The following is a 25,249-nucleotide window of genomic DNA, read 5'->3' as shown; positions in this document are numbered from 1 at the left end:
TTATAAGGAATTTCGAGAATCTTCCACAAAAGGATAAATAGTATCATTGACAAATAACTGCAGATGGTTGGGTTTGAACTGGCTACCTGCAGCATGCCAGGCAACGACGCTAACATGGTACAATGTATGCAGCACAGCTTATGGCGGCAATATCGGCTACAACGGAGTTTACAAAAGTGGTACCACAAATTTTCAACATAGTGACTGTATTGCAAGCATATTTTATGCCGACCAAGGCTTTTGACAGTACAATATTACTAAACAAACTAAAAAAACTAGGTATATGGAGAATAGCTAACGAGTGGTCCCAGCCAGCGTTAATATGTAACAGGTAGGGACCGGAAAATGTAGCATCTATTCTTGGCAAGATTCGCATCTATTTGTGACTGAAATCACATCTGTTTTTGGCAAAAATGGGGATTCGGAACATTTTGACTGGACCGTTTGCTTTTGCAAAAACTTCACCACTTTTTGTTCCGAAATGGCCTTTGTCTTCTTGGTTTAGCACTATTTCAGCTTTCAAGAATGTATGTTCTGTTGAAAAGCAGCAGCATTTTCCACCAGAGACCTGAATGCATCGCCAAATTAAGATGTTTCTGGACAATTGGTCTTTTCCCACCCAGTTTGATGATTACAAAATCTACAGATTATTAATTTCGACCTTTCATGGGCATTCATAACTGTGCGACCCATGCTTGACAATGCTACACAATGCGACAAACTGAACTGACAAGGTACTTAACATAGAAGCAGAATCAAACGTACGGTTATTCGATTTTTATGTTAGGGGAAGGATTCCAGCGAAGTCGAAAAAAAGTTACGGATTTTGTTTTTCAGTCGCTATAGCACACAGTGCGGACACTATTGGCTATACTGGCAGATAGCTGCGAGTGTAAACAAATTAGAATTTTGACTGTCAGACAGCATGGGAGAAGTGCACAGTAACAAGCCTCGCCTCCCTATAGCAACACAGCAGCCTACGGCAGGACTGACACATTGTTACAGGAATCACCAATCTCTTCTGGTGTTGTACGGGTGGTTGTCAAAATCTGTGATAGACAAGTTTTAGTCACTTCACTTTTTTTCAAAATAAGAAAAGAAAACAACGAGGAATGTTCAACACAAGGCATTCGAGGACAGCTACCGTGCAATTACTTATTGAGTTTAGCGGAGTATTGTTAACGACATAATTCAGGCCCGACCTCTAGCAGTATTCGACGTGACCACAATTCAATGCATTCGTCACCTAATTCACCATGTTAAAAGTATCTACATTATACTATGTTTCGAGTTTTAGCTAATAAAAAAAAAGTACACATTTGTTAGTTGTAAACGGCTGAGTACTACTAAGTTGCATTACGTGGCATGTATCTTAAATAGAGCATTCAACTATCCGTAATTGGCATGGCGCTATATCATTTTGGTGTGCGCACTGATACATTGTTGCGTTCGTACACTTTTTATTTGCAAACAGATTCTTACGCACATTATCCTTTTAAAATTGGGCTTTGCCAGATGATGCACAGTACCAGTAACTGAAAATTGCTCACATTTTCGATATTTATAGCAGAAAATACAGCTATTTCAAGCTATCTCTGATAAAATAGTTTGTATGGATACAATTAGCTATGAACTAGCATCTATTAAGTAATTTCGCATTTTGAGACAGAATTTGCATTTTTGTGGTCCCTAGTAATAGGGTACAAAACTCAGAGATAAGACCGCATTTCAAAGGATCCCAACTAAAACAGCTGTCAGACCAGAACATATTAGCCAGGGTGGTCATGAATGGAGTATATTATGGCCAATTCTGTTCTTCATATATAACACTTTACAGACAATATACGATAAAGAGAAAAAATTATATTTGCTCCAGACAGTATCATTGTGGTCAGTGATAGAACAAGAGAATTTTTAGTTGAGAAGACAAATGAAGGGGTTACTGGAAGAAAGTGCTAATCCACAATAACATATTTTGAGTTACTGCATGCAATATGTTAGCTTAAATTCAAAGATAAGATTAAACAGTTCGTACATAAGACAGGCTTTACAGTGGTCTTTATAGAACTACTTACATTTGAAAACATGATAGATATCATCATCAAACTAATTACAAACCTGAGGGGTACACATTCCTCCTGCCATGGACTAAAATTGTATAATAAATTGCTCATGGGGATGAAACTAAACTACATTTATTTAAATAGACAGTCAAAGTATACCTCTTAAATAAAGCACACTACACACCTAAATGCTACTAGGAGAACTCAAGAATAGGGGTTAATTACTTAAAGAAAACTCTTCTGTCACTTTATAATACAGGTTCACAGCATGCGGGTTTTCACAGGAGATCTGTAGTGCTTAACACTTAATGATGCTCAACATCTTGCTCATTACGAGATGCCAACTTCAGTTTTTCAGACAGACAGTATGGAAGATATAGAGGATTAACAGAAGTGTGGCAGCATGGTCATCATCCTGAACTCATCTACAAATGTATGTCGTGCATGCACAACACATTTTTGGAAACACGATAACCAAGCCATAACATCTTACCAAACTAAGTTGTTCGAAGTATGCACAATTTACCATAGTACACTTCGTGTAAATTGAATCATGTACAAGACTTATGCATTTCCCAGTGCTGAGCTGATTAACTCTATATCATAGTAAACGATCCTGTTATGAACAATTACTAAATTTCAAATTAATTCATTTCCCTCAAATAAAATTACAACATTACATTGATTTTCTTCATGCTTACAAGATTTGATGTCAGTGAAGTAGGAGTGTACAAAAAAAAAGTTCAAAGGGAACATTAATCCTCTGTCATATGACTTGTTAAATTAATCCAATTTCTCAAAATCAGAACAAAATGAACAACTGAAATTCACTAACAAGTATTTCTTCAATGATAAAAAAATTGTACATACAAAAAGAAATTTATTTGAGTCAATAGCAGACACAGATAAAAATGTCACTAACATTAAAATAGAACAAGTTTTGAGTGCTTCACCCTAGAAATTTACACATTTTATCACAGTGGGTCTACTGCAATAGCTAAACACATGAAAGTGGAGGGGCAGATAACTTACTAAAAATTTCAGTTCTCGTATCTTGACTGTGATGCCACATGTAAGCCTGACAAATATAAAAAAGAGACAATATGCCTAATTGTAGAGCACTGCCCACAGTCAAACAATATAAAACAAGTTCTCACCAACTCTCAACTTAAGTAATGAATGGTAGAACAGGTTGTTGTACTAGTTTCTCAGTTGCAATACAAAATACTTATTTCTTTTTTTTGTTTCTTCACATCAAAATAAATCAAACAACACTGTATTTCATTCACATTTTCAGTTTGCCTTAGCACCCTAACACTGAAATAAATTTCTTTCACAGCATTCTGCAGAACTGTGTTTTGTAGTTTGTACGAATTTATTTCACAAAGGTGGCTAACAAGGCGGTGATGTCTCTTCCTAGGTATCCCATCTTGTCCATATACACACGGTGAGATGACAATGGAATGCTGAACAATACTGGAACTGCTCTTCATGTCGAATTTATTGTTCATTTCCTGCAACATATAAAAACAGAACACAGTAGAATGAGACATTTTCCATTTTTTGCAATGCTTTTATGGTATACTTAAGGACACCATACAGCAAATGAGTTCAATTTATATTCTTCATCTTGCTCTGTGAAGGCAAGGATTCAAAAGAAGAAAAGCATGTTGCTCCAATGTACCATAATGGCTACAGTCATAATCTGTGTATGAAATGCAATAGATATTTACTTTTTGAATAAATTCTGAAGCTTACAATACACAATGTAAATGGCTACCTCTGCACTCACAAATACTATCTTACAACTATTTATACTGATTTTTCATTATATGGAAGCGAGGAAAAGATATTTCTTAGGTGTTTCCTTCCTTCCTTTCTCTAGGTTGTCCGGAGATCTACACTGATAAGCCAAAAGATTATGGCCCCTGTCTGCCGTGAGGCTGGATGCCGCATGGTGATGTTGCAGGCACGTGAAATGCTATGAAAAGTACATATGCTCAGTAGACACTGATGGGGATCGCCCTAGCGAAGATATGAGCTGCAAATGGGGAAATCCACTGAGAAAAGCAACTTTGTCAAAGGACAGATTATTATTACAAAACCTGTGAACGAGTAGCTTGACAAATGGCAAAGCCGGTCAAATGTTCGCATGCTACTGTTGTGAGCATCTATGAAAAGAGGTAGGACGACAGTGGAACTACCACTAGGTGCTAAATGGTTGGATGTCCAAGACATTTCACGGAACATGGGGTTTAGAGGCTTGTGTGCTCTGTAAACTAGGATATATGGTTATCTATGGCATCTCTGCTGAAAGAACATAAAGCCGGTGCATGCACAAGTGTTCCAGAGTATACCTTTCATCGTACATGGTTGAACACGGAGCTCCGCAGCAGACCACCCCTGCATGTTCACATGTTGACCCAACATCATCATCAATGGAAATGTGTCAGCTCTTTTGGTGAATCACATTTTTGCTACACCAGGTCGATGGTTGCCATCATCGAGATGAATGATGGCTCAAAATGCGCAGCGCGCCATGAACGCAGGCTGATGGCAGCAGTATTATGCTATCGAAGTCATTCTTCTGCACTTGCAAGGGACCTGTGGTAGTAATTGAAGGCACACCGACAGCTGTGAACCAACTTCATCGCATCATGCTTGATGCCTTCCCCAACAGCGAATTCATCTTTCAGCAGTATAATTGTCCGTGTCTCAGAGCCAGAACTGTGCTACAGTGGTTTGAGGAGCTTTATAATGAACCCACATTGATATGTCAGTGACCAAATTCACCTGACGTAAATCCTATCGAACCCATCTGCATTGCTACCGTGCACCATCACCATGTATGGAAATCAGCGGCCCATTATTTACACGAATTACATGACCTGTGTGTAGACATTTAATGCCACCAACAAACTGTTGAATCCGTGATACACAGAATAAGTAATGCATTTCATTTCAAAGATGGGCAAACAAGCTATTAGGCAGGCAGTCACAGTGTTTTGGCTCATCAGCGTATTTGTTCTTTTCCCCAATCCTTGGACACAACTGACGTCAGGACTTCAATGAATTACACTCGCGCCACCGAAAATGACAAATTCAATATTGAGGGCTGTTTAGTGTTTTTAAGTATTCAATCTACCCCAATGTTCTAGGTGAAAAATGTGACTGAGACCAACACCAATCAGCCTAGGGATCCCAAAATTTATGGATTTATTATTAATATTAGAAATTTTAGATTTCTTTCATGTGTATCCTTTCCCACCAACTGCAGCCTTAACCTCCACTAATTTGGTCAAAACCCTCCCTCAGGGTTGCCTTAGTGATGTCACTTTAGGACCAGACAGAGAGAAAAGGGACATGGGTAACAGTGTAAGCCCACTTGATGCTCATTATTCATATAAATTCAATTTGAAGTAAATAAGTGACACATATATAATTCATTATATTTACCAATACACAAAAATAAAACTGAAAAGCTTCTGAATCCTAACCATGACAGTTGTTTTTGCAATTAGCTTTGTACAGAATAGTACAACAACAGTTTACACCATCAAATAACTTTTTTGTTTAGTACATACATAGTGATATAAATAAGTAACAGAACATATTGGACAAATGCAACACAACTTATCATAAGATACTCACTTCTTCTTGTTCGAGTGATCACGACTACCACTGTCATCTCGAGGTCGCTTTTTGTCTTTGGAGTCTGATGAGGATTTATGCTTAGAATCAGACGACGACGACTTGTGTTTAGAATCAGATGACGACTTATGCTTGGAGTCTGATGATGACTTGTGCTTAGAGTCTGAAGACGACTTGTGCTTGTCACTATGTTTGTCACTGTGTTTGTTTTTAGATGGGCTGAAATGTGCAAAAATAACTGTAATATAGCTTGAAAAGTGTGACAAACAGAAAATATTTAGTACACCAACAGATGTTCAACAGCAAAAGTTAGACATGTTTATGAGTACATTAGCTTACCAGACTAGCACAATTTAAATTGCTGTACACATATCATACATTTAAAACAATATATTATAATGCCAATCATCATCAATTACAGCTCACACTATTACCAAGTCGGTTCAGAAAAGAAATTTACTAACAATCTCCCCCCTCATATGCCCATACTGAGAGATGTTTCATGCAATGATGGAAAAATTAGCTGCGGAGACCTCTTAACGTTGATGACAATGATGAAATCACTGCAGTATTCTTCAACTACATTTTACACATTCTACGGAAAACAACACAAACTCTAATGTAAGCACCTAACCTAATGGACAATATACTGCCCCAACAAAGAGTACTGTTTTTGGAGTAAACCATTGCTAAATTTCTAGTGTTCATGCAAGGGCACTTTGGTTAATGTAATGAATACTGTTAAGGCTTTCTTAGTGCTTTTGACAGATTTTAACAAACTTCTATGCAGTCAATAAGTAGTTTAATGATATTAGGGGAGTAAAATTTCTTTAATACTATGAAATGAAGGGGACGAGCACATGAATACGTTTGCGAGTTTTAATCAGTGGATCACATTAGAAACAGATTAACTAATCCCATGCACACTCATTCTACACAGACTGGACTCTTAAGTCTTTCCTCATAGAAATAATGTATTTAGAATAAACATAAATGTCTTTTTGAAAGTTTAAAAGTAACAACTAGTGACTAATTTTGTAGAGCTCTTCATCCATGTGTGTGACATATTCTTCTATAATAATGGCCACAGAAAACCAGTTTGGCAGCAGCATTATTTATGGGCATGGTGCTCAAAATTGTGCTGGAATGTACCACTTAACTTCATAACAACACAAACACTTGGAGATTGCCCCCAACTGCAGAAAGATGGTACCTGAACCTGACACATGGTTGCAAAGCATCACTGGTAAATATGCTACAGCAAACGAAAAACAGGTCATTTTTAAACTCGGCTTGTTACTATTATTAGTATTACTCATCAACTGCACTTGCATTTCATGAATATTCTTTCATGTCGTGCACCAGCAAGACGATTCCAAATGGTCTGTATTATGCCAGCTTCTCTCTTTGTACAGAGTAAAAAGTTTTCTTTTTTCTTGGTTGCCTGCCTATTTTATCAAGTGAAAACATATGTGCACCAACACTATCCAACAGTATGATGATAAGCTAAGCAATAACAAACTGAGGAACTAAACTTCAATAAGCTGAGCTGGGATCATTATTTTGCAGGATACATTATTTAATTTGGTTGCCATAATGTCATACGATAGAACATCACTATTTTAACAACTTCAACAGCAGGAAAAGATTTTTTTTTTTTCCATTTTAAACTACAACCAATTACAACAGAAAAAACAGACGTGCTCTTCATGGTCATGCAAATGGTTCAGCGTTTGGTAAAATGAGCATACCATTCAGAAGTTAGCACATCTACAACAACTACAATGCGTGTCTGTGTGGATTCACGCAAGCCTACAAAAGTACCTGTGTTTTGAAGAAGCTGAGGCTTTCTTATTCCCATGCAGCTTCCTAATTGCATAAAAAATAAGAAATATTAGTTCCATGATTTTGACAGCTTTCACTGAAAACCAAATACATCTCAAAAAAGTTTTACTACTATTAATGAAATTATTCTGACATTTAAAGTGACTTCATATGTAACAAATTCCCTGAATGAACCCAAATTCCATACACAGTTACCCTATCTGATCTGTTTGTCTACTTGTGAAAACATAAGATCACTTCAATGACACCACAGCATTTAACAATTGAATACAGACACATGCCCACATTTACACAAGCCTGCAAATTCTGTAAAGAAACTGATCTGACTGTATGGGGAGGAAAATCTAAGAAAGTACAGACATAGCCTACCCTGCTCTGCCCTATCCTCCATGTGAAATATGTTCACGTCATTGCTTGTTTCACCACGTGGAACACCTTGTTTTTCAAGGTTAGGGTGCCCACGAGCAATAACACACATCCACACTTACACCCGCACACGCACGCCCACCCACACCCACACCTATGCGCACCCGCACACGCCCACGCCCAACCGCACACACAATGTTCCCAAAATTCTTCCTGGCCATTTCAAACGTGATTGAAGCAGGTGGGTGTTTATCTGTTTTGTAACTGGTTGATTTCATGCTCTATTTGTCCTGAAATCTGAACAATAATTTGTGTTTATAGAGTGATCAATGACTGCTCTTCTCTTACTGGACAATAATCCATCTCAAGCATTGGAAACTCCGTAAATAATTGCAAAGTTTCTCCTAGCCAGTGTTGCAAGCCTATTTCAGTCAATGGTTTAAGACATTGGGAACCGCTCCTTCAAGAACTAAAGAACTTAATTAAGATAACGCCTCCTTTGCAAGAAGATGTATTGGCCATCAATATCAAGCAAGCTACATAAAGCGCAGCTGGAGCGTGGATAACATTTCAACATAACATCCCAAAGTGATTAATGAATCATTTGCTGAACCCTGAAAATGACGGCAGTAGCAGATAACATTTCAAACTCAGCAAATAATATTAATGAACTTGAAAACAGGTATCAACACATAATGCTGGCAATGCCTAATTCCCAGTTATTGATAATGAGCCTGTAGAGATGATTAATATAGATGCTGAAGATGGAAGGTTGGTTGGTAAGAGTTCAGCAATGACAAAAATACAGCAAAGGAATGCAGTCCATAAACAAAGGAAGTAGGTTACAGTACACTTGTTTCCCCACTGCTTGAATACTGCTCACCGGTGTGGGATCTGTACCAGATAGAGTTGATAGAAGAGATAGAGAAGATCCAAAGGAATGCAGTGTGCTTCGTTACAGGATAATTTAGTAATTGCGAAAGCGTTATGGAGATGATAAACTCCAGTGGAAGACACTGCAAGAGACGCTCAGTATGGGCTTTTGTTGAAGTTTCGAGAACATACCTTCACTGAGGAGTCAAAGCAGTATATTGCTCCCTCCTACGTATATCTCGCGAAGAGACCATGAGGATAAAATCAAAGAGATTAGAGCCCACACAGAGGCATACTGACAATCTTTCTTTCACGAACAATACGAGACTGGAATAGAAGTGAAAACCGATAGAAGTACTCAAGGTACCCTCCGCCACACACCGTCAGGTGGCTTGCGGAGTATGGATGTGGATGTAGATATAGAAGTATGACTAAAATACTGAGGGACAATGTGGCTCTCCTGACTCTCAGTCCCTACAAAACAAAAAATTGCGAAATTTCTAACCCACAATAATTTTGTATTTCAACTTCCTAAATTTTTTAACTCTTGTTTTTATTGCTTTGAAAAATTCTCTCTGGAGCACCATCCAAGACGCTCAACTATAATCAGAAGGAACCAAAAAAAAAACACCACAGATTCGAACGTGATTGTGTAGCCTACAATATCATGTTGTTTTAATGTAATTGCATATTATTCACACACATAGACTGCCTATGTGAAGTAATATGTACACTAAAAATAAAGAATACAATTTTCAAGTGAATGAAGTCATCTTTTAGTTATTTTTCCTTCATACTAGACCAAACATTGTATAATGTCATAGTAATTCTATTTTACACTAAATTCTTGCAATGTATAATAAAAACAGAATGGTTTAAATGTTTCTACACTTTTTGGACGTTTTTATATATGTTAAAAATGTCATAATATTGAAGTTTTTTTGAAAAACGATCAACATGGCTGAAATGTGTCAGTTTTAAATATCTTTGGATTAAACTTTTTTGTGAATATATTACATTAAAATCAACAACTCCATGTATAGATTTGAAAACGATTATTTTTTTTCAAAATGCAAAAATACAAAGGTATGAGAAAAGCTTCTGTTCAGCAAAATGGATTTACCCACTTAATTCAGCATGAGAAGATATGTTTTGAAACAAATTTTTGCCCTATGTGTTTTTTTACAATTGAGTTGATCGCCTTAAGTATATTAAATTGTCCTGCTCCAATTTTTACTCTGTGCATACCAATAAAAATTAAATTTATGTATTTACTCTCACAATTATTGTGGTAGTTCCTTTTGAATCCACTGCATCCCTAAGGGCAAAATGAGTAGCTGTGTTGTTGTTTTTTCAGTTTCTCATGATGTGCTCTACAGAATAAAGGAAGAAGAAACTCTGCTGTGCATTTCAAAAGCGATTTCTTTTGGTTCTGACTTGGATCAACGGTAGCAGTGAAAGTGGAACAAGTTCGGTGAAGATAGTGATTATTTTTGGGAAAAAATGATCAGTGTTGTCTTGGGTTATTTCAGAGACAGAGAGCAAAGAATGAGTCAAGAAGGAACATCGCATAAACAGATGGAAGTGTTCTCTCTTGTCAAGTAGTACTATGCCTAACAGCACAAAGGAACTGTGTTATTCCTTATCACCTAATGTAACGACAATTCATGCATGGTGGCTCCATTTGAAACCATCCTGTATGTGTTCAATTAATGTATGTAACACTTGGTTTTCATACTTCCTGTCTCAATGTACATCTATTAATAAGAAAACTCAAAAAAATTAATTTTTAATATTCTGAGTCTGAAAATGTGTTGTATGTGATAGAGTCCATCAAGCAATCTCCGAAGTGTTTAGTGCTTAAACATGCAACTGCCCTGGAATGTCTGATATGACCATCTGCACAGAGATCTTCGTATGCAATCCTACAAAATGATAATTACTCAATAACAAAGAGAGAGAGATTTTGAAACTCCCAAAGGTGTGCGTCACGAAATTCTTCAGAACATCCACCAGGTGCTGTTGATATTTCTTCTGACAAGGCCCACTTACACTTGTCAGATACTGTCAGTACACAAAATTTCCTCTACTGGGTAGCAGAAAACTCTCAGGGGCAATCACACTTCACAGCCATCATGTGACAGTTAGGTGCACTGTTGCTGAATTAGGTGTGTGGAGTCCATATTTCTTTGAAGAAGATATTGTAATGGTAATGGTTAATTCAATTTGTTACTGTTGCACAATAGAGACTTAGTTAAATTAGTTAGCTGGGGATGATGAAGAGGGAGAAGTTTGGTTCCAACAATACGAAGCCCCCAGGTCACACCTATCGGTATTCTCTACAAATTTCGAAACAGCTGTTTCCAGGATATCTTCTCTCTTCATGAGAAGGCTTCACCTGGCCCCCAAGGTCACCAGTTTAATCACTTTATGAGTTTTTCCTTTGGAGACACTTAAAAGCTCCCATGTACAAACATTGCCTGACAACACTGCAAGTACATAAGAAGGCGATCACCAAGGAAGTGGCTGCCATTCCACTGCCCATGACACGAAGAACTATCACCGACTTATGGGAATGGCTTCGTCAACGTGTAAACAATGGAGGACACCACTTACTGGACGTAATTTTTAAAACAAACTAATACAAAATGGCATAGTATTTGCTGTTCAAAAATAAAAGTACTTTTCTGTCTCTTTGTTTGTTTGTAACTACCTTTTGACATAAGGGAGGTCTTTTTGATGGACTTTGTACAATCAGTGCAATATTTCATGCTATAATAATTCCATCAAAGTCCTGAAAACAATCACAACCCTTCATATCTTTGGACAAACTTCTACATGTACAACACATTAAATGCAAATTCATAAAAGGAAACAAAAAATGTACAAAACAGATCAAAGCCCTGCACAACTATATTTGTTGACAAAATGTTTAGTATGTGTACACAATGATTGCCTTACTCAATCTGTCAGGCACTGACATACTAGTGACCATCACGTTTAAGGCATCAGACACATTTGTTGTTCTAGAACTATAAGAAGTCAAATTTGCAAATAAATATGGTAACAGCTTAATTAGAAAGAATCTAAATTGATTAAATGAATAAAGGAGATAAAAAAGTAAATTTTAGGGATTCAATATTAACATCAGAATCAAGGAGGGTTAACTCACCTGCTTTTATCTGAAGATTTGTTTTTGTGGTTGTCCTTGTGGTTTGAACTGTGCTTCTTATGTTTCGATGAATGCCTAAAACAAAAAAACGAATGTTTTATTAAGCAATTGAGACCAGCTGTACAAATTAACTTAAGAGATGACATACATGATAAAATCATTTAATCATATACACTGCCTGACCAAACAAGTGAAACACCCAGATGAAGAAAGAAACGAAATGAAGAAACTTCGCCATCTACAGGCTACGTGATGCCATTTTAATGATTTCAATGAGCCCACATATCAGTATGATGTTGCATCACTTATGGCCCGAATGCACGCACCTATTCCTTTGAGAAGGGTGCCATAAAGCCGCTGTGTCCTCTCCTGAAGGAAGCCAACTCAAAACTGTTGTAAATGGTCCTCGATATCCTGAATAGTGGCACTGGAAGAGAGTTTACATCTCAACTGATCACCCAAATGTTCTACCACGAGCAAACTTAGGGATATTTTTGACCACAGGAGTACCTCAGCATCACAGACCTGTCCTGTGTTAATGAGCACTGCTGTGTTGAATTTGCACCATGATACTGTTGCATAGACGTAAGACATGAGAAGAATGCAGGATGTCTCTGACATACCACTGTACCATCAGAGTTCTCTCAATCACTACCTGCCTTGACAAGGAGTTATACCCCATGGCTCACCACACATTGACACAAAGAGTACCACCACTGTGGATCTCAAAAACATTGGAAAAACTGAACCTGTCCCCAGACCGTTGTCATACTCATCAACGAAGGCCATCCGGGGTAGTGCAGAATCATGAATCATCCCTAAAGCACAATGTGACAACATTCATCAGCAGTCCATGCTTCCCATCATGGGACCACTCCAAATGCAGCCATTGGTATTGTGGCATTACTGGCAGCCTTGTGACACTATTAATCTGGAGTCCATGCTTCTCACTGTGGCACCACTCCAAATGCAGCCGTTTGTGTTGTGGCATTAATGGCAGCCTATGTATGGTATGGTAGCTGCCCAAGATATTTGCTAGTCCATTACCTTTTCTATAATGGCAGGCACAGATGCGAAGTGTCACAGTGTGCTTGGCACACAATACAATGATCCTCCCTGGGAATCAGACATGGTTGACTGGAACCTTGATGTAGGGTACGCCTGCCCTCATGTTCCTATGTAGTCCAACATCAGGCCACCGACACTTCCGAATACCCCACGGATCTGGATATTGTACGATTCAACCAGTTGGTCAAATGGAAACACAACAGGAGCCACCTTCCAAATTCTGTCATACTGATACTGCTGTCTCATATAAGTACGTGCATCTCTGTGTCCTCCACAGTGATATCCGATGCTGTTCATGCACCTTCCATACTATCCTGCCTACCAGGCAATAAACCTGAACAACATTAATGCACTTTGGTGGCCATTCCATCCATCAGAGAGAACTGTAACTCTTAACACACACAACACCAATGGTGTGCACATGTACGGAGTTACATTAACATGCGAGCTTGTCTTCCGGGTGCTTCGCTTTTTTTGTTAGGCAGTATATATCAAGCATTGTAAAACTATCATACATTCAAATTAAATGTATATTTGTCATTTACTGAGAAAATAACTGCTTTCCATTACTAACGTGGGAACTAAGGTAATGCACAAAATCTATACTAATAATAAAATCTTAAAACTGTCATGTCTGCCTGAGTACCCTAATCTCCAAAACTACAACAAATTTTGATGATGTTTTCACACATAACTTGACACAGTGTATAGGTTTTATTTAATCAAAATTAGAGATCAGACAAAAAAGATATTATGATTTGAAGTTTTATATAAAAGCGAAAAGCGTCATCTCTCTCTCTCTCTCTCTCTCTCTCTCTCTCTCTCTCTGTGTGTGTGTGTGTGTGTGTGTGTGTGTGTGTGTGTGTGTGTGTGTGTGTGTGCGCGCGCGCGTGTATTTACAATAACTAGACATATTAGATATATTTTTAACTGATGCCTTGCATTAAAGACCTCTCCAAAACGCATTGTTTTTAGTACAGTTTGTCATGCAAAAGCACCAGAAATGGGGCATCAACAGATAAAAAAAAAGATAGATCCGTTACTATAGGAAAATTACTTTTAGTGATGAATATAGCCCTCAAAGAAAGAGAGAGAGAGAGAGAGAGAGACCTGAATTGGGCAAAAACAACACTGAATTGTAGAGAAAACAACAACAAACTGAGGAAAATCAACAACACTGAATCGAGGGGGGAGGGGGGGGGGGGGAGGAGGACAACTTTTCCTGTCCCTACTAATTGAGTGAATGGATGTAGCAATTCTTAATAATAGGCTCATGCAATCAAGATTGTGCATATTGTCTGAGAGTGTATGAATGCTCAGCTTCTTCTGAAACCATCTAAGCAACCTTAAATGACATATTTCAGTCAAATGCCTAACTTCTGTAAAAAGTTTCCAGTTTAACCAGATCCGCTGTCACATCATCTTGATAACACCTATCATTATACTAAGTAGCAAAAAAAAACTAATGTTTTGTGTATCACAATTGTGAATGTTTCCCAACAACCTCACATTTTAAAAAACTCATGATGGAGGCCTCCTATATTACATCAAAACACACACACACACACACACACACACACACACACAGCAGTCAGCTGCCAGAGACTATGGTCGTGTGTGCATTTTTACAAAGGCATTGTTGGCCGTAAGCTAACTTTCCAACAGTCTTTTTGTTGTGTCTTTCTGCGAATCAGCATCTCCACTATATCGTGAGTAGCAACTATCCTTTTCTTTATATTGTAACATTGCTTCCTGAATTTGCCATTGTTTACAAATAACAAAACAAATACTTAATAACAGCTGCCTGGTACAAATATTAATAGGTTGAACTATCAGATGCTACTAATAATTAAAAATTGTGAAATTAAAATCAAACCGGAAATCTTTACAAATCATAGACTACCAGTAGCCCGTCCCCAATTCATTAGAGAATGTAGCTCCCCTGTATAAAACACCTTCAAATGTCTGATTACTTCACAAATGGGTTCTTGTGTTAAATATTTGACTTTCAAGCATGCAAAACCTTTACTGTTGAAGACAAATGGTATTACTAACCATTTAAACTTTTCTGAAAACAAAAACTTCTCCTAAACTTTGTGTTGCACATCTTGGGGAATTGCAGCCCATTCTTCACAGAGTGCTGCACTGAGAGGTATCAATGTCGGTCGGTGAGGCCTGGCACAAAGTTGGCATTCCAAACATCCCTTCTATAGAATTTAGGTCAGGACTCTGTGCAAGCCAATCGCAATCACCATCCCCGAATTGCTCATCAACAGTGGGAAGCAAGAAGGTGCTTAAAATGTCTATGTAGACCTGTGCTGAAATAGTGCCACGCAAAACAACAAGGGGTGCAGGCCCCTCCATGAAAAACACGACCACACCATAACACCATCACCCCTGAATTTTATTGTTGGCACTACACATGCTGGCAGATGACGTTCAGCAGGCATTCGCCATACCCACACCCTGCCATCGAACTACCACATTGTGTACCATCATTTGTCACTCCACAAAAGGTTTTCCACTGTTCAGTCATCCAATGTTTACGCTCCTTACACCAAGCGAGGCGTTGTTTATCATTTACCGGCATGATGTGTGGCTTATGAGTAGCTGCTTGACCATGAAAATCAAGTTTTCTCACCTCCCGCCTAACCGTTAAAGTACTTGCAGTGGATCCTGATGCAGTATGGAATTCTTGTGTGATGGTCTGGATAGATGTATGCCTATTACACATTACGACCCTCTTCAACTGTCAGCGGTGTCTGTCAATTAACAGACGAGGTTGGCCTGTACGCTTTTGTGCTGTACATGTCCCTTCACGTTTCCACTTCGCTATCACATGGGAAACAGTGGATCTAGGGATGTTTAGGAGTGTGGAAATCTCACATACAGATGTGTGACACAAGTGAAACCCAATCATCTGACCCCGTTCCAAGTCTATGAGATCCGTGGAGCGCCCCATTCTGCACTCTCACGATGTCGAATGACTACTGAGCTCGCTAATATGGAGTAAGTGGCAGTAGGTGGCAGCACAATGCACCTAATAAGAAAAGCGTATGTTTTTGGGGGTGTCCAGATACTTTTGATCACATAGTGTATATTTTGCAGGTATCTTCAATGGTATATGTGGACACTGTCTGCTAAATTTGTTGTGAGTAAGAGATAGTAGCAAAAAACTATACATTACAAGTTGTTCTTGAAGCTGAAGTTTTACCACATGAATAACCAACATCTAGTAAGGAATAAACCTTCATCCTTTCATTATCTTGTGATGATTTTCACAAGCAAGAGCTCTGAAAAGGTTGAAATTGTATGCAATGTTTGTTGAAAGTTGCTAAGTGCCCTCATTCTGAAATACTGGCCAAATATATTCTGAGTAAATTGTGTGCCTGAATATGTTTGAACAGTTTAAAACTTACTATCCGAATTATTGTGTCAAACCATTAATGTAATATTGTACCTCTTAATGAGTAGATTATGTCAATATTTATAAATTTTAAACTTGGTCAACATACCCATGCCAGTGAAACATGTCACTTGACAACTTGCGTGTGGTTGGTTACACTGCGACTGCAAGGTTGCAATAGCTGCCACCGCACATGTCCACAACTCCGAAGTACATTTTGTAAATATAAGCTACAATCAACGTTTATAAGTGCAACAAAGTACGTTTTTCTAACAGTGGAGAGAACGACGACAGAGACTAAGCGTTTGATAGTATATTAAACTGGGAAATAAAAACACCCGAAGTTAATAACAATATCTATAAAAGTCGTTCCAAACTGTTACAGTAATAGCTGCATGTAAAACGTCGTATAATAATGTAAATCTAAGCATACCAAGTAACATGCTATCCACACTCTTAAGAAGAAATAGAACAAAACATGCATAGACTACCCGATTGCATAGAGAAAAAGAATTAATTCTGTATACATTTACACTCACTAACTTACAATGTCAATGGCGCAATTCCATCCAGTTTTCCTTCACTGTCATCGGAATCAGTGCCAAAACTGTTGTCTTTGTCATAATCATCATCATCAAGAGAAATCATTAACTGTTCGTTTTCATTTATAATGCCATCTATGGTCTATGCTTCTCTTATCAGTTTAGTAACATGGTCTACTTTTTTCCTCCATGAGATAGTGTCTACAGTAACAAGACCTTCACGTAACAGTGTTTCCACTTCTGTTATGGTAAAATTCTTGTTGTTACTTCTAATGTACGCCTTGACTTCACTCCAAACCAATTCAATTAGATTAAGATGACAGTGATAAGGCGGTAGCCTAATTACCAAGTGACCCTGTCCGTTTGCAATTTCATCTACAACGTATTTAGGCGTCACAGACTTATTTTGTTTCGCGAGTGAGTATAACAGCAGCTTTGTCATGCTCATGTCTGCAGCAATGTCTCTCACCTGCAACCACTGCACCATAGTTTCTTTACGGTCACTAGTGGTGGGAGGTTTATCTAAAATCACCGAATGGTACGGTGCATTGTCCATCATAAAAACTGTCAGAACACTAAACTGGAGCAACAAATTTTTAAACCACTGTAGAAACTGTGGGTGGTCCATATCCTCATGATAGTCAACGGGTTTTTGCTCGTAAAACTCACGCGTCCTCCGTAGCAATTCCAAAGCCTGACTATTTAATGGCACTCCATGGCCCAACGGATTGTCACGTGGTGAACGACATCATTTTGGTGACATTGTTTAACAAACAAAAACTTAGTTGAGGCGGTAACACAACACAACAGGAGATGTTTGCGCACTAACATACAATGTTTACACAAAAGCTGGCAACATGGCAGCGTTGACGCCGCAACTGGCTTTTGTTCGGTGCTTCTATTGGTTCAGAAGATGCAGCGCCTCCCGTTCCTCACTTGTTTGTTTGTTACACTACCAACTCTACGGCGCTTGGGGAGTGACCTTGGAGTGACAAGTTTCAGCGGCCCGGGTATAATTATATGAAATACTGAAAGTCAAATTTTTGGTGCCCCTGGAACTAAGTAAATGGGCAACTGGGATTGGGTGCCCATTATAGCCATATATTCATACAGTTTAGCACATAGGACATTTATGAATATATCAGCACAATAAATCTTACTTGTACATCACCTATCATATTTGATGAGCTAAAGTGTTGATATCAGCAGCTGTAATTTACACTTACACTGTCATCCCACTATTTTCATCAATTCAACATTTAACTCAAATACCTCATTTACTCTTCCACATTTCACTTGGCAACTGACGTCCGTCCCTACCACAAAATAGGCAGCACTAACGACACTACAACTCTTATGACTACTACACAGAACAGTTTCATTTTAAAAATGTTATTTGCTTAGTCTGGACACAAGGTATAGATATTATCTGTGATGGTCATATCCAAGAACAAGGAGCCTCACTCTTTATGAAAGACATTCAACAAATTTTCTGTATAATGTCGCATGATAAATAAGAAATAAAAGTATATTACCTGTCTTTTTCAGGTGATGTTTTAGCATGTTTGCTGTTGCGGTCATTGTAAGAACCGCCAGATCTCTTCTTTCCTTTTTTGTCCGTATATTCATCCTGAAAATCTCTGTGCTCTTTGTCTGCTTCCTCTGCTTCACGTTCAAGGTCAGACCAGTCTTTTCCTGACTCCTCCGAACTACCCAATTCCTCTTCTGAATGGGGAAAATTGTTTTTGATAATTACTGGTGTCACAAAATCTGTTTCATTTTTAAATCTCTTATCTTAAGTACCACAATCATATGCGATTATAAATAATATGTTACCTTCGGACCCACTGTCTTCTGAATATTCAGAATACTCTGAGTCATCCTCTGATTCTTCCGAGTCAATGTCAGTCGGCTAAAATCATAAAAATGGAAAAGGTGAGAAAACAATTTAAAATGAGAAAGAACATTAAAATGTGTGTGTGTGTGTGTGTGTTATAATTACTGTGACACAACTACTATAAGTGGGTCGTTTGCAACAGAATGGGTCGCAACAGAATGGGCCCAAAATAACAGTTAACTAAAGTGAATGGAAGGACTGAGTGCTGACTGTTAAGGAATGGTCATTCACTTTGGTCACTGCTGGTGTTGTTTCCAGAACAGTAGTTACCCTTTCCCTTCACACGTTCTCATTCCCCATTCCCGCCTCGGCCTCAATCTTTTTCGAGTAGTCACTGGTTCATCATTCCAGTTCAACTTTTTCATAATTAATAACTCAATAATAATTAAGTTGAACGTAATAGATACGTTTTTCAGGCAACAAAAAGAGAAAGCTCCTAACCTCTACGTCATTTTGGTTAACTGTAGAACAGATTATCACAACGCAAGATTTTTTTAAAAATTATTATTCGTACTTTTTTTTGTTTTTATCTGCTTGATTTAATGACAGGCTTTTAAAATAACTTTTAATCATTTTTTAGTTGTAGTGCAAGAAAGTTTTATGTGAACTTACAATTTATAAATTTCTTGTGCTACCCCTAGTTTGCTTTCTTTGCATAAAAAAAAAAGAGAGAGAGAGAGTTGAGTGTGATTTCAGCTCAGTAAAGAGAGATGTTCATCTCCACTTCAAAAATCTTAGAATGACATAAAATAGCGATTACTTTTTATCTAAAAAAAAATGCTATTCAGAAGTAATTTTTTAACCAAAAACTTTATTACTTTCAAATTAATTATTCATACCCTATTGCTTCATTATCAATACAACCTATAATCCTAGTATCCACTTAGCATGTGAGATAATTATCATGACAAAGTAACATTTTCTTTTAAGCATAGTTATTCCTTGATGAAGTCTCCTCTTTTTACCTGGAACCTTGTGGAGATACTCAGACACAACATGAAGAATATATAGCTAGTTTTTTCGGCCTCATCTCCTCCCCCCCCCCCCCCCCCCCGCCCTCCATCAAAAGTGTTCCATGAGCATGACACCTAGATAATTTACGAATTTTAATTAAATGACTAGGTGTAATGTTGATATCTTCCTTTTCATGCCACTGCGAAGAATCTGTTTTAAGGAACTTGGCAGTCAAATCATATCTGTTTGGAGACAGTCTTAGCATATCAGAAAGGAACTGTTCAATCCCATATCATAATATTTGGGTTTTGATTGATCCCTACTTGAATTCTTATAGAGTTTTGTCTGCTGGATCTGCTTCACAGTTCATTGTAGTGAATGGTTTCACCAACATGAACCATACATGCTTCTTCAGTTTTTGTAATGCTGCATGCGGAATATACGTTTTGAAAAAAATACGGTGCTTTGGCTTCAGAAGTGGCACAGGATCATGCTTAAACATAAGTAGTGATAAGGAAAATACAAAGACAGTAGAAACCTGCTAATGAGGTGTCTTTGGTACCTTTATGGTGTCAGACTACCAAAAGTGCCAGATTTATGAGCGTCATTTAAAAATAGCAGTGTACAGGGTGTGAGACACAAGGTAAACAATGGGTAAATCGCCTTTATTTATTGCACGTTCTCTCTTTCCATTAAAGTAAAAAACTGTATAGCATAAAACATTTTAGACAATAAAATGAAAAACCTTTTGCATGCATCATGTAATATTATTTTAAGATTTTATGTCAAGATCAGTACAGTACAGTATTACATTGTAGTACTGTACTATGTATGTTTTAAACTACAGCATTTCTATATTTTATTCATTCTAAATAAGACCTAAGGCTCTTTTTTTGTCCAAAATCATTAGTGTGAATGATGAGCAGTTTAACTGAGAGGAAAACCTATTTTCAAATTTTTTTTCGAATTTTCCATTTTAATTGTCTTTGGTAGATATACGGTATCGCCTCTTTGGTAAGACAGAGGTTGAGCCTGGGCTGGTATAGTACTGGATGTTTTGCATAACGCCCACGCTCAGTCCATGTTAACATCGCCCTATGGTAGTACCGTTGACTAGGAGCGCTATGTGTGAGTACCACTCATGGACGGACAGTCACTGAAACACAATCGGCCCACCAATAGGAGAATTGGGCGGGGATATGTGGAGCATGCTGGATGGGTTGGCAAGAGTGTGTCAGTACTCGGAAGGCCCTCTTGACTGCCAGCTTTGTCCACAACCAGATATATCAACTAGTTCCTCCCTTTCGGGGCACAATGTCTCTCAATTTAATTGCAGCAGCTTCCCGTTGCTGTAGTGAGTTTTGAGTTTAGCGTATCCCTCAGGCATAGACTTTGGGAGCAATAAAACTTTCACTGCTAACTGGACTCAGTCTTTTCTATTAAAGGTTTTCTCCTAACGTTACCAAACACCCCGCTTACCACTTATTTCTTATCCTGACCAGGTTCAGCATGTACAAAGTGGTGTCAGCTGAAGTGGGATAAGCTCACTATTAGCACTGGTTGACATTTCCTTCACGAGTTGTTGCTGCTTTAATTTGATGGCACAGCCTGTTTGTCTGGTAGTTACCAAGTATCCTGCGCAATGGCAGGAAACTTCCATAACCTGTTTGCACTTGGACACACACACTGTGCACGCACTGCATGTCAACACAAGCAGAGCACGCTATCAACAGGGTGTATACTTGGACAAGGAAAAAAATTCCCCAATTTTTCCCAGTTAAAAAATACGCTTTTACTGGGTGAAAATACACTTTTTCCTGGGTGAAAATACACCTTTTCCATGTTAAGTGATTGTATACTTTCTCATGGAACTGTAAAACTTATCAATACTTTGAACGGGTAACGTTTTACATGTCATCGACTTTGAACTTCCCGCCACCACTTTAGAAAATGAAATCCAGCAAAAAAGAGATCTTGGATGGTGTGCAGCAACTTGTACACTACATGATTTTGTAATTACGAAAGTGTAAATTCGAATTCCACCCAAGACAGCACATTAGTTTCCAAAGCATTGAAATTGAGATTGCGATGACCTTTTGTAAGCCAATCATAGTTCATGCTGCGTGATCTCGCCAGCCGATATTCAGAGCATAGCACACGTGATGTAGTCACCCAATAACAACAACACTGTCAAGTGACGCGAACACACAGGTAGGAAAAGTTGATGGTTTAGATTAATAAGCTACAAGAGAAGCTAAGCTTTCACATGTAATACTGGTCTTTTTGCATGTGTTACACTTTAAGAAACAGCAAAAATGTACTAGTAAAATTTAAAATAATGACATAAATGTCTGGTCTTCCGGGCTCGAAATTCTTCTAACTGACCAGTCCTCAAAATGTGAAGTCATAAACAAGAGTCAAACGCTCTGTGATTTAAGAAATTCACCGCACTCTCTCACACGTAACGTAATTCATCTTGTATAAAAGGAAAGTAATGCTTTTCAAACCACCATTTGCAGAATTTTCCTGCGACCTGTTAGAAATAGGTTCATTTCAACAGTTACCAGAGTGTGCCAGAAAACAGACATTACTGTGCTTGCACAGCTACAATAGCATAGGAAACCTGTATGTTCATATGTATATAGCATTAAGATATCTTGCATTGCGTTACAAAAGAAACAGAGCATCATCAGAGGATGCTACAAGAGCATCAATAGTTCATAAACCATACTAAAATGTATAATTTGGCTTGAAGTGCACATTCATATGTCCAGATTCACAAAGAAGTAGTACCCAACCTCATATTACACTTTCCAGGGTGGTTTTTGGGATGTATATTTCCTCAGAGTACCTGTACTTTACTATCTCATGTTTGGTTCTTTATTACGGTAAAATGCCATATGTGCCAGAAGATGAAGATGTGCACTTGAAATTCAGCGAACCAGCCTATACTGTGGAATGAAAAGCTTAGTTTAAATAAATTGACTGCTTCAGCGGAAAACATTAATAAAAGCCAAATTTCTCTAGCAAACTGTCAAAAGTAGCTTCATTGTCCTGCAAGGCAATTATTGCTTGACTGCCAAAAACGTGGCAAAAAATAAAATCAGAAAACTGAAACGAGTAATATATTTCAGGCTTCCATAATTATGTGAATATCTTTTAATTCACTTGACAGCTCTCGGCCACTGAAATCTGTTTTGATTTCATGTGATGTGGAGCTGTACCCTGAGAGGAAACAGCAAAATCACTAAACGTAAACACAGGTCATGTTGAGACTACCCACTTCCCCAGTACAACTCGGACTGCTCTGCGCATACGCGAATCTGGCAGCTTGGGTGCGTCAGAAAAAAAAAAAAATTCCAGTTAGCATCAGGCTTCAAGTAGCGGGAAAGGTACTGCTCTTATGCGACAGAACTGCACATGCGCACGATCCCTCTTGCAACTGCTCAAATGAACCTAATGTAAACAGTTATGATGTTATGCTCATCCGAAGCAGTTTGTTGTTACGAAGTATTGCATAGTCTTCTTCCTAAGCCCTTCAACACATTTTGCTGTTTGCAGATGTTTGAGTTTGCAAGGGGTCTTGTTGTAAACGGCGCATTTCCTTTGCAACCAAAGTCTTCTTTTGGTATTTTTCTCTTGTTTATGTTTTATTGCTGCAGTATTATTTTGCAGTAGCGGGATATAGTAGTATTCTCTGTGAGAGTATCAATTCTTACCATTCAAAATTACAAAAATTTAACTGAAAACTTAAACTCTGAAAAATTCCCAGGATTCCGAATAATTCCCGCATTTTTCCCAGTTTTCACCTGGATGAAAAAATTCCCAGGTTTTTCCCGGATTTCCCAGGACATATACACCCTCTTTGCTGTGTGGCAGAACTTTTCTGGACTATGCCACATTGCTACTGCAGTCTTCATGTCAGTGCGGGTACAGTCGGGTGCATGCTGCAAACCACACCACACATTCATAGCGGTGCCTTCTTGCTGTGCTGCCAACGGTCCATGCTGCATTGCTGCAGCATGGAGGTGCTATTGCCATCCTTGCCCTCTCGGTGTCTAGCGCCACCATACCACTGGTCCATCAACACCTCCGCCTTTCCCCCTGCCTCCATCAATGTGGGGTGTTAATCTATTTTTGGTCGCTGCAATGTACCCTTACTTCTCATCACTGTCTGCACTGCGAGCTTCCACCACAGGAATTTGTTCCTTAATCCAGTGTAGGTAACTGTTTAGACCCTCTGTAGTAACGCTGCCGGTCTACATAAATCCTAGCCCTAATACTGTAACTATGCCTTATGGGAATTTGCGTACTTTGCCAGAAATGGCTCCTGTAGCCCCTACTTCTTTAAATGATGAGGAATATCTTCTCACGCTCTTACAAATATAGCTTCATCAAATGACACTTTAGAAATTAAAGAGGAAGCTTGATAAAGCTTCACACGATACATGCCGTGAAACCCCGCAGGCATCAATACAGACTGTTGCAAGCTCCTCCAGAGGCCCTGCAGTGGATCCCATCATGTATTTGGCTAATGCTGCCAGTACTCCCCCAGCAGTTACTTTTGCACCTTCATTTTCTGGGAAACTAGGTGAAAATGTCACTACATTCCTCCAAAATGTCCATGATGTAAGGGCAAATAAGTTCTTGGCCCAACAGCTTTCTTTTGAACGTATCAAAATTAAAGACTTTCTGTTGATGCATGCACATACATGAAGTACACACATACATGGAGTACGTTGACATATTGCACGACACAGTCACTTTCGGTGTCCTGGGGTTTGCAGAGTGTTACTCTGACAAACAGGGTGAATTGAAAAGATTTCGAAGCATTTGCAGATCACATCATCATAACTGTCTCTTGTCACATTTATGTCTTAAGGAAGAAACAAACCCACAATAATGCACTAATCGAGGAAGCCGAACCCAAAGCCAAAGCAATTGATGTGTTCGTATGGAGACTTAATCTGCAGATCGGGACTGAGATAAAGGTAGCCTCCACCATCTCTCTGCATGAGGCAGTTCAATGCCAGAAAGCAAGTTGGTTTGTTTTGACTCTTGCATGCACAGAGTTTCTATCAATGAAACAATTGCCAGTGGTGTGGAAAGCCAAATAACACTGTAGAGGGTTGTCACACTTCTTGTTGCACAAAATGCCACACTATCGGGTATCCCAGTGACAAATTTTCACAACACAAGAGAAAGTTTTCCACAAAGGGCTCCTCTGCAAAATGACAGAAAAAGTGGGAGGTCCCAGTGGAACAACACAAAATGGGGAATCAAGTGAGGGGCAGGCTCTGCCACCCACCCTCCTCCCCAGACACAACTGTGAACCTAGTCAAGGGAAGTATTAACAAGGTGGTCAATTCATTGTTAGAATGTAGGCTCAGGGGGAAGAATGTCCATATTTTA

General features: G+C 38.5%; 1 protein-coding gene across 2 annotated transcripts in view; it reads right to left on the bottom strand.

The window, feature by feature from the left end:
* Positions 1 to 2,179: 2,179 nt before the first annotated feature.
* LOC126469544 (FACT complex subunit spt16) overlaps positions 2,180 to 25,249 on the bottom strand; it is a 135,352-nt gene continuing 112,282 nt past the window's right edge. Inside the window, exons 18-23 of one of the 2 annotated variants that reach the window (XM_050096665.1) lie at positions 18,823 to 18,898; positions 18,522 to 18,711; positions 11,971 to 12,045; positions 7,539 to 7,583; positions 5,715 to 5,933; positions 2,180 to 3,577 (exon numbers count right to left, since the gene is read on the bottom strand). In XM_050096665.1, the coding sequence (XP_049952622.1) occupies positions 3,571 to 3,577; positions 5,715 to 5,933; positions 7,539 to 7,583; positions 11,971 to 12,045; positions 18,522 to 18,711; positions 18,823 to 18,898 (612 nt within the window). In that variant the 3' untranslated portion in view covers positions 2,180 to 3,570. The remainder of the gene's footprint in view (positions 3,578 to 5,714; positions 5,934 to 7,538; positions 7,584 to 11,970; positions 12,046 to 18,521; positions 18,712 to 18,822; positions 18,899 to 25,249) is intronic. The other variant, XM_050096674.1, reaches the window with a different exon arrangement.

This window comes from Schistocerca serialis, chromosome 1 (assembly GCF_023864345.2).
Source record: "Schistocerca serialis cubense isolate TAMUIC-IGC-003099 chromosome 1, iqSchSeri2.2, whole genome shotgun sequence".
Classification (NCBI taxonomy): Eukaryota; Metazoa; Arthropoda; class Insecta; order Orthoptera; family Acrididae; genus Schistocerca; species Schistocerca serialis.
The sequence above is the reverse complement of the archived record's forward strand: the minus strand, read 5'-3'. Positions and strand labels throughout refer to the sequence as shown.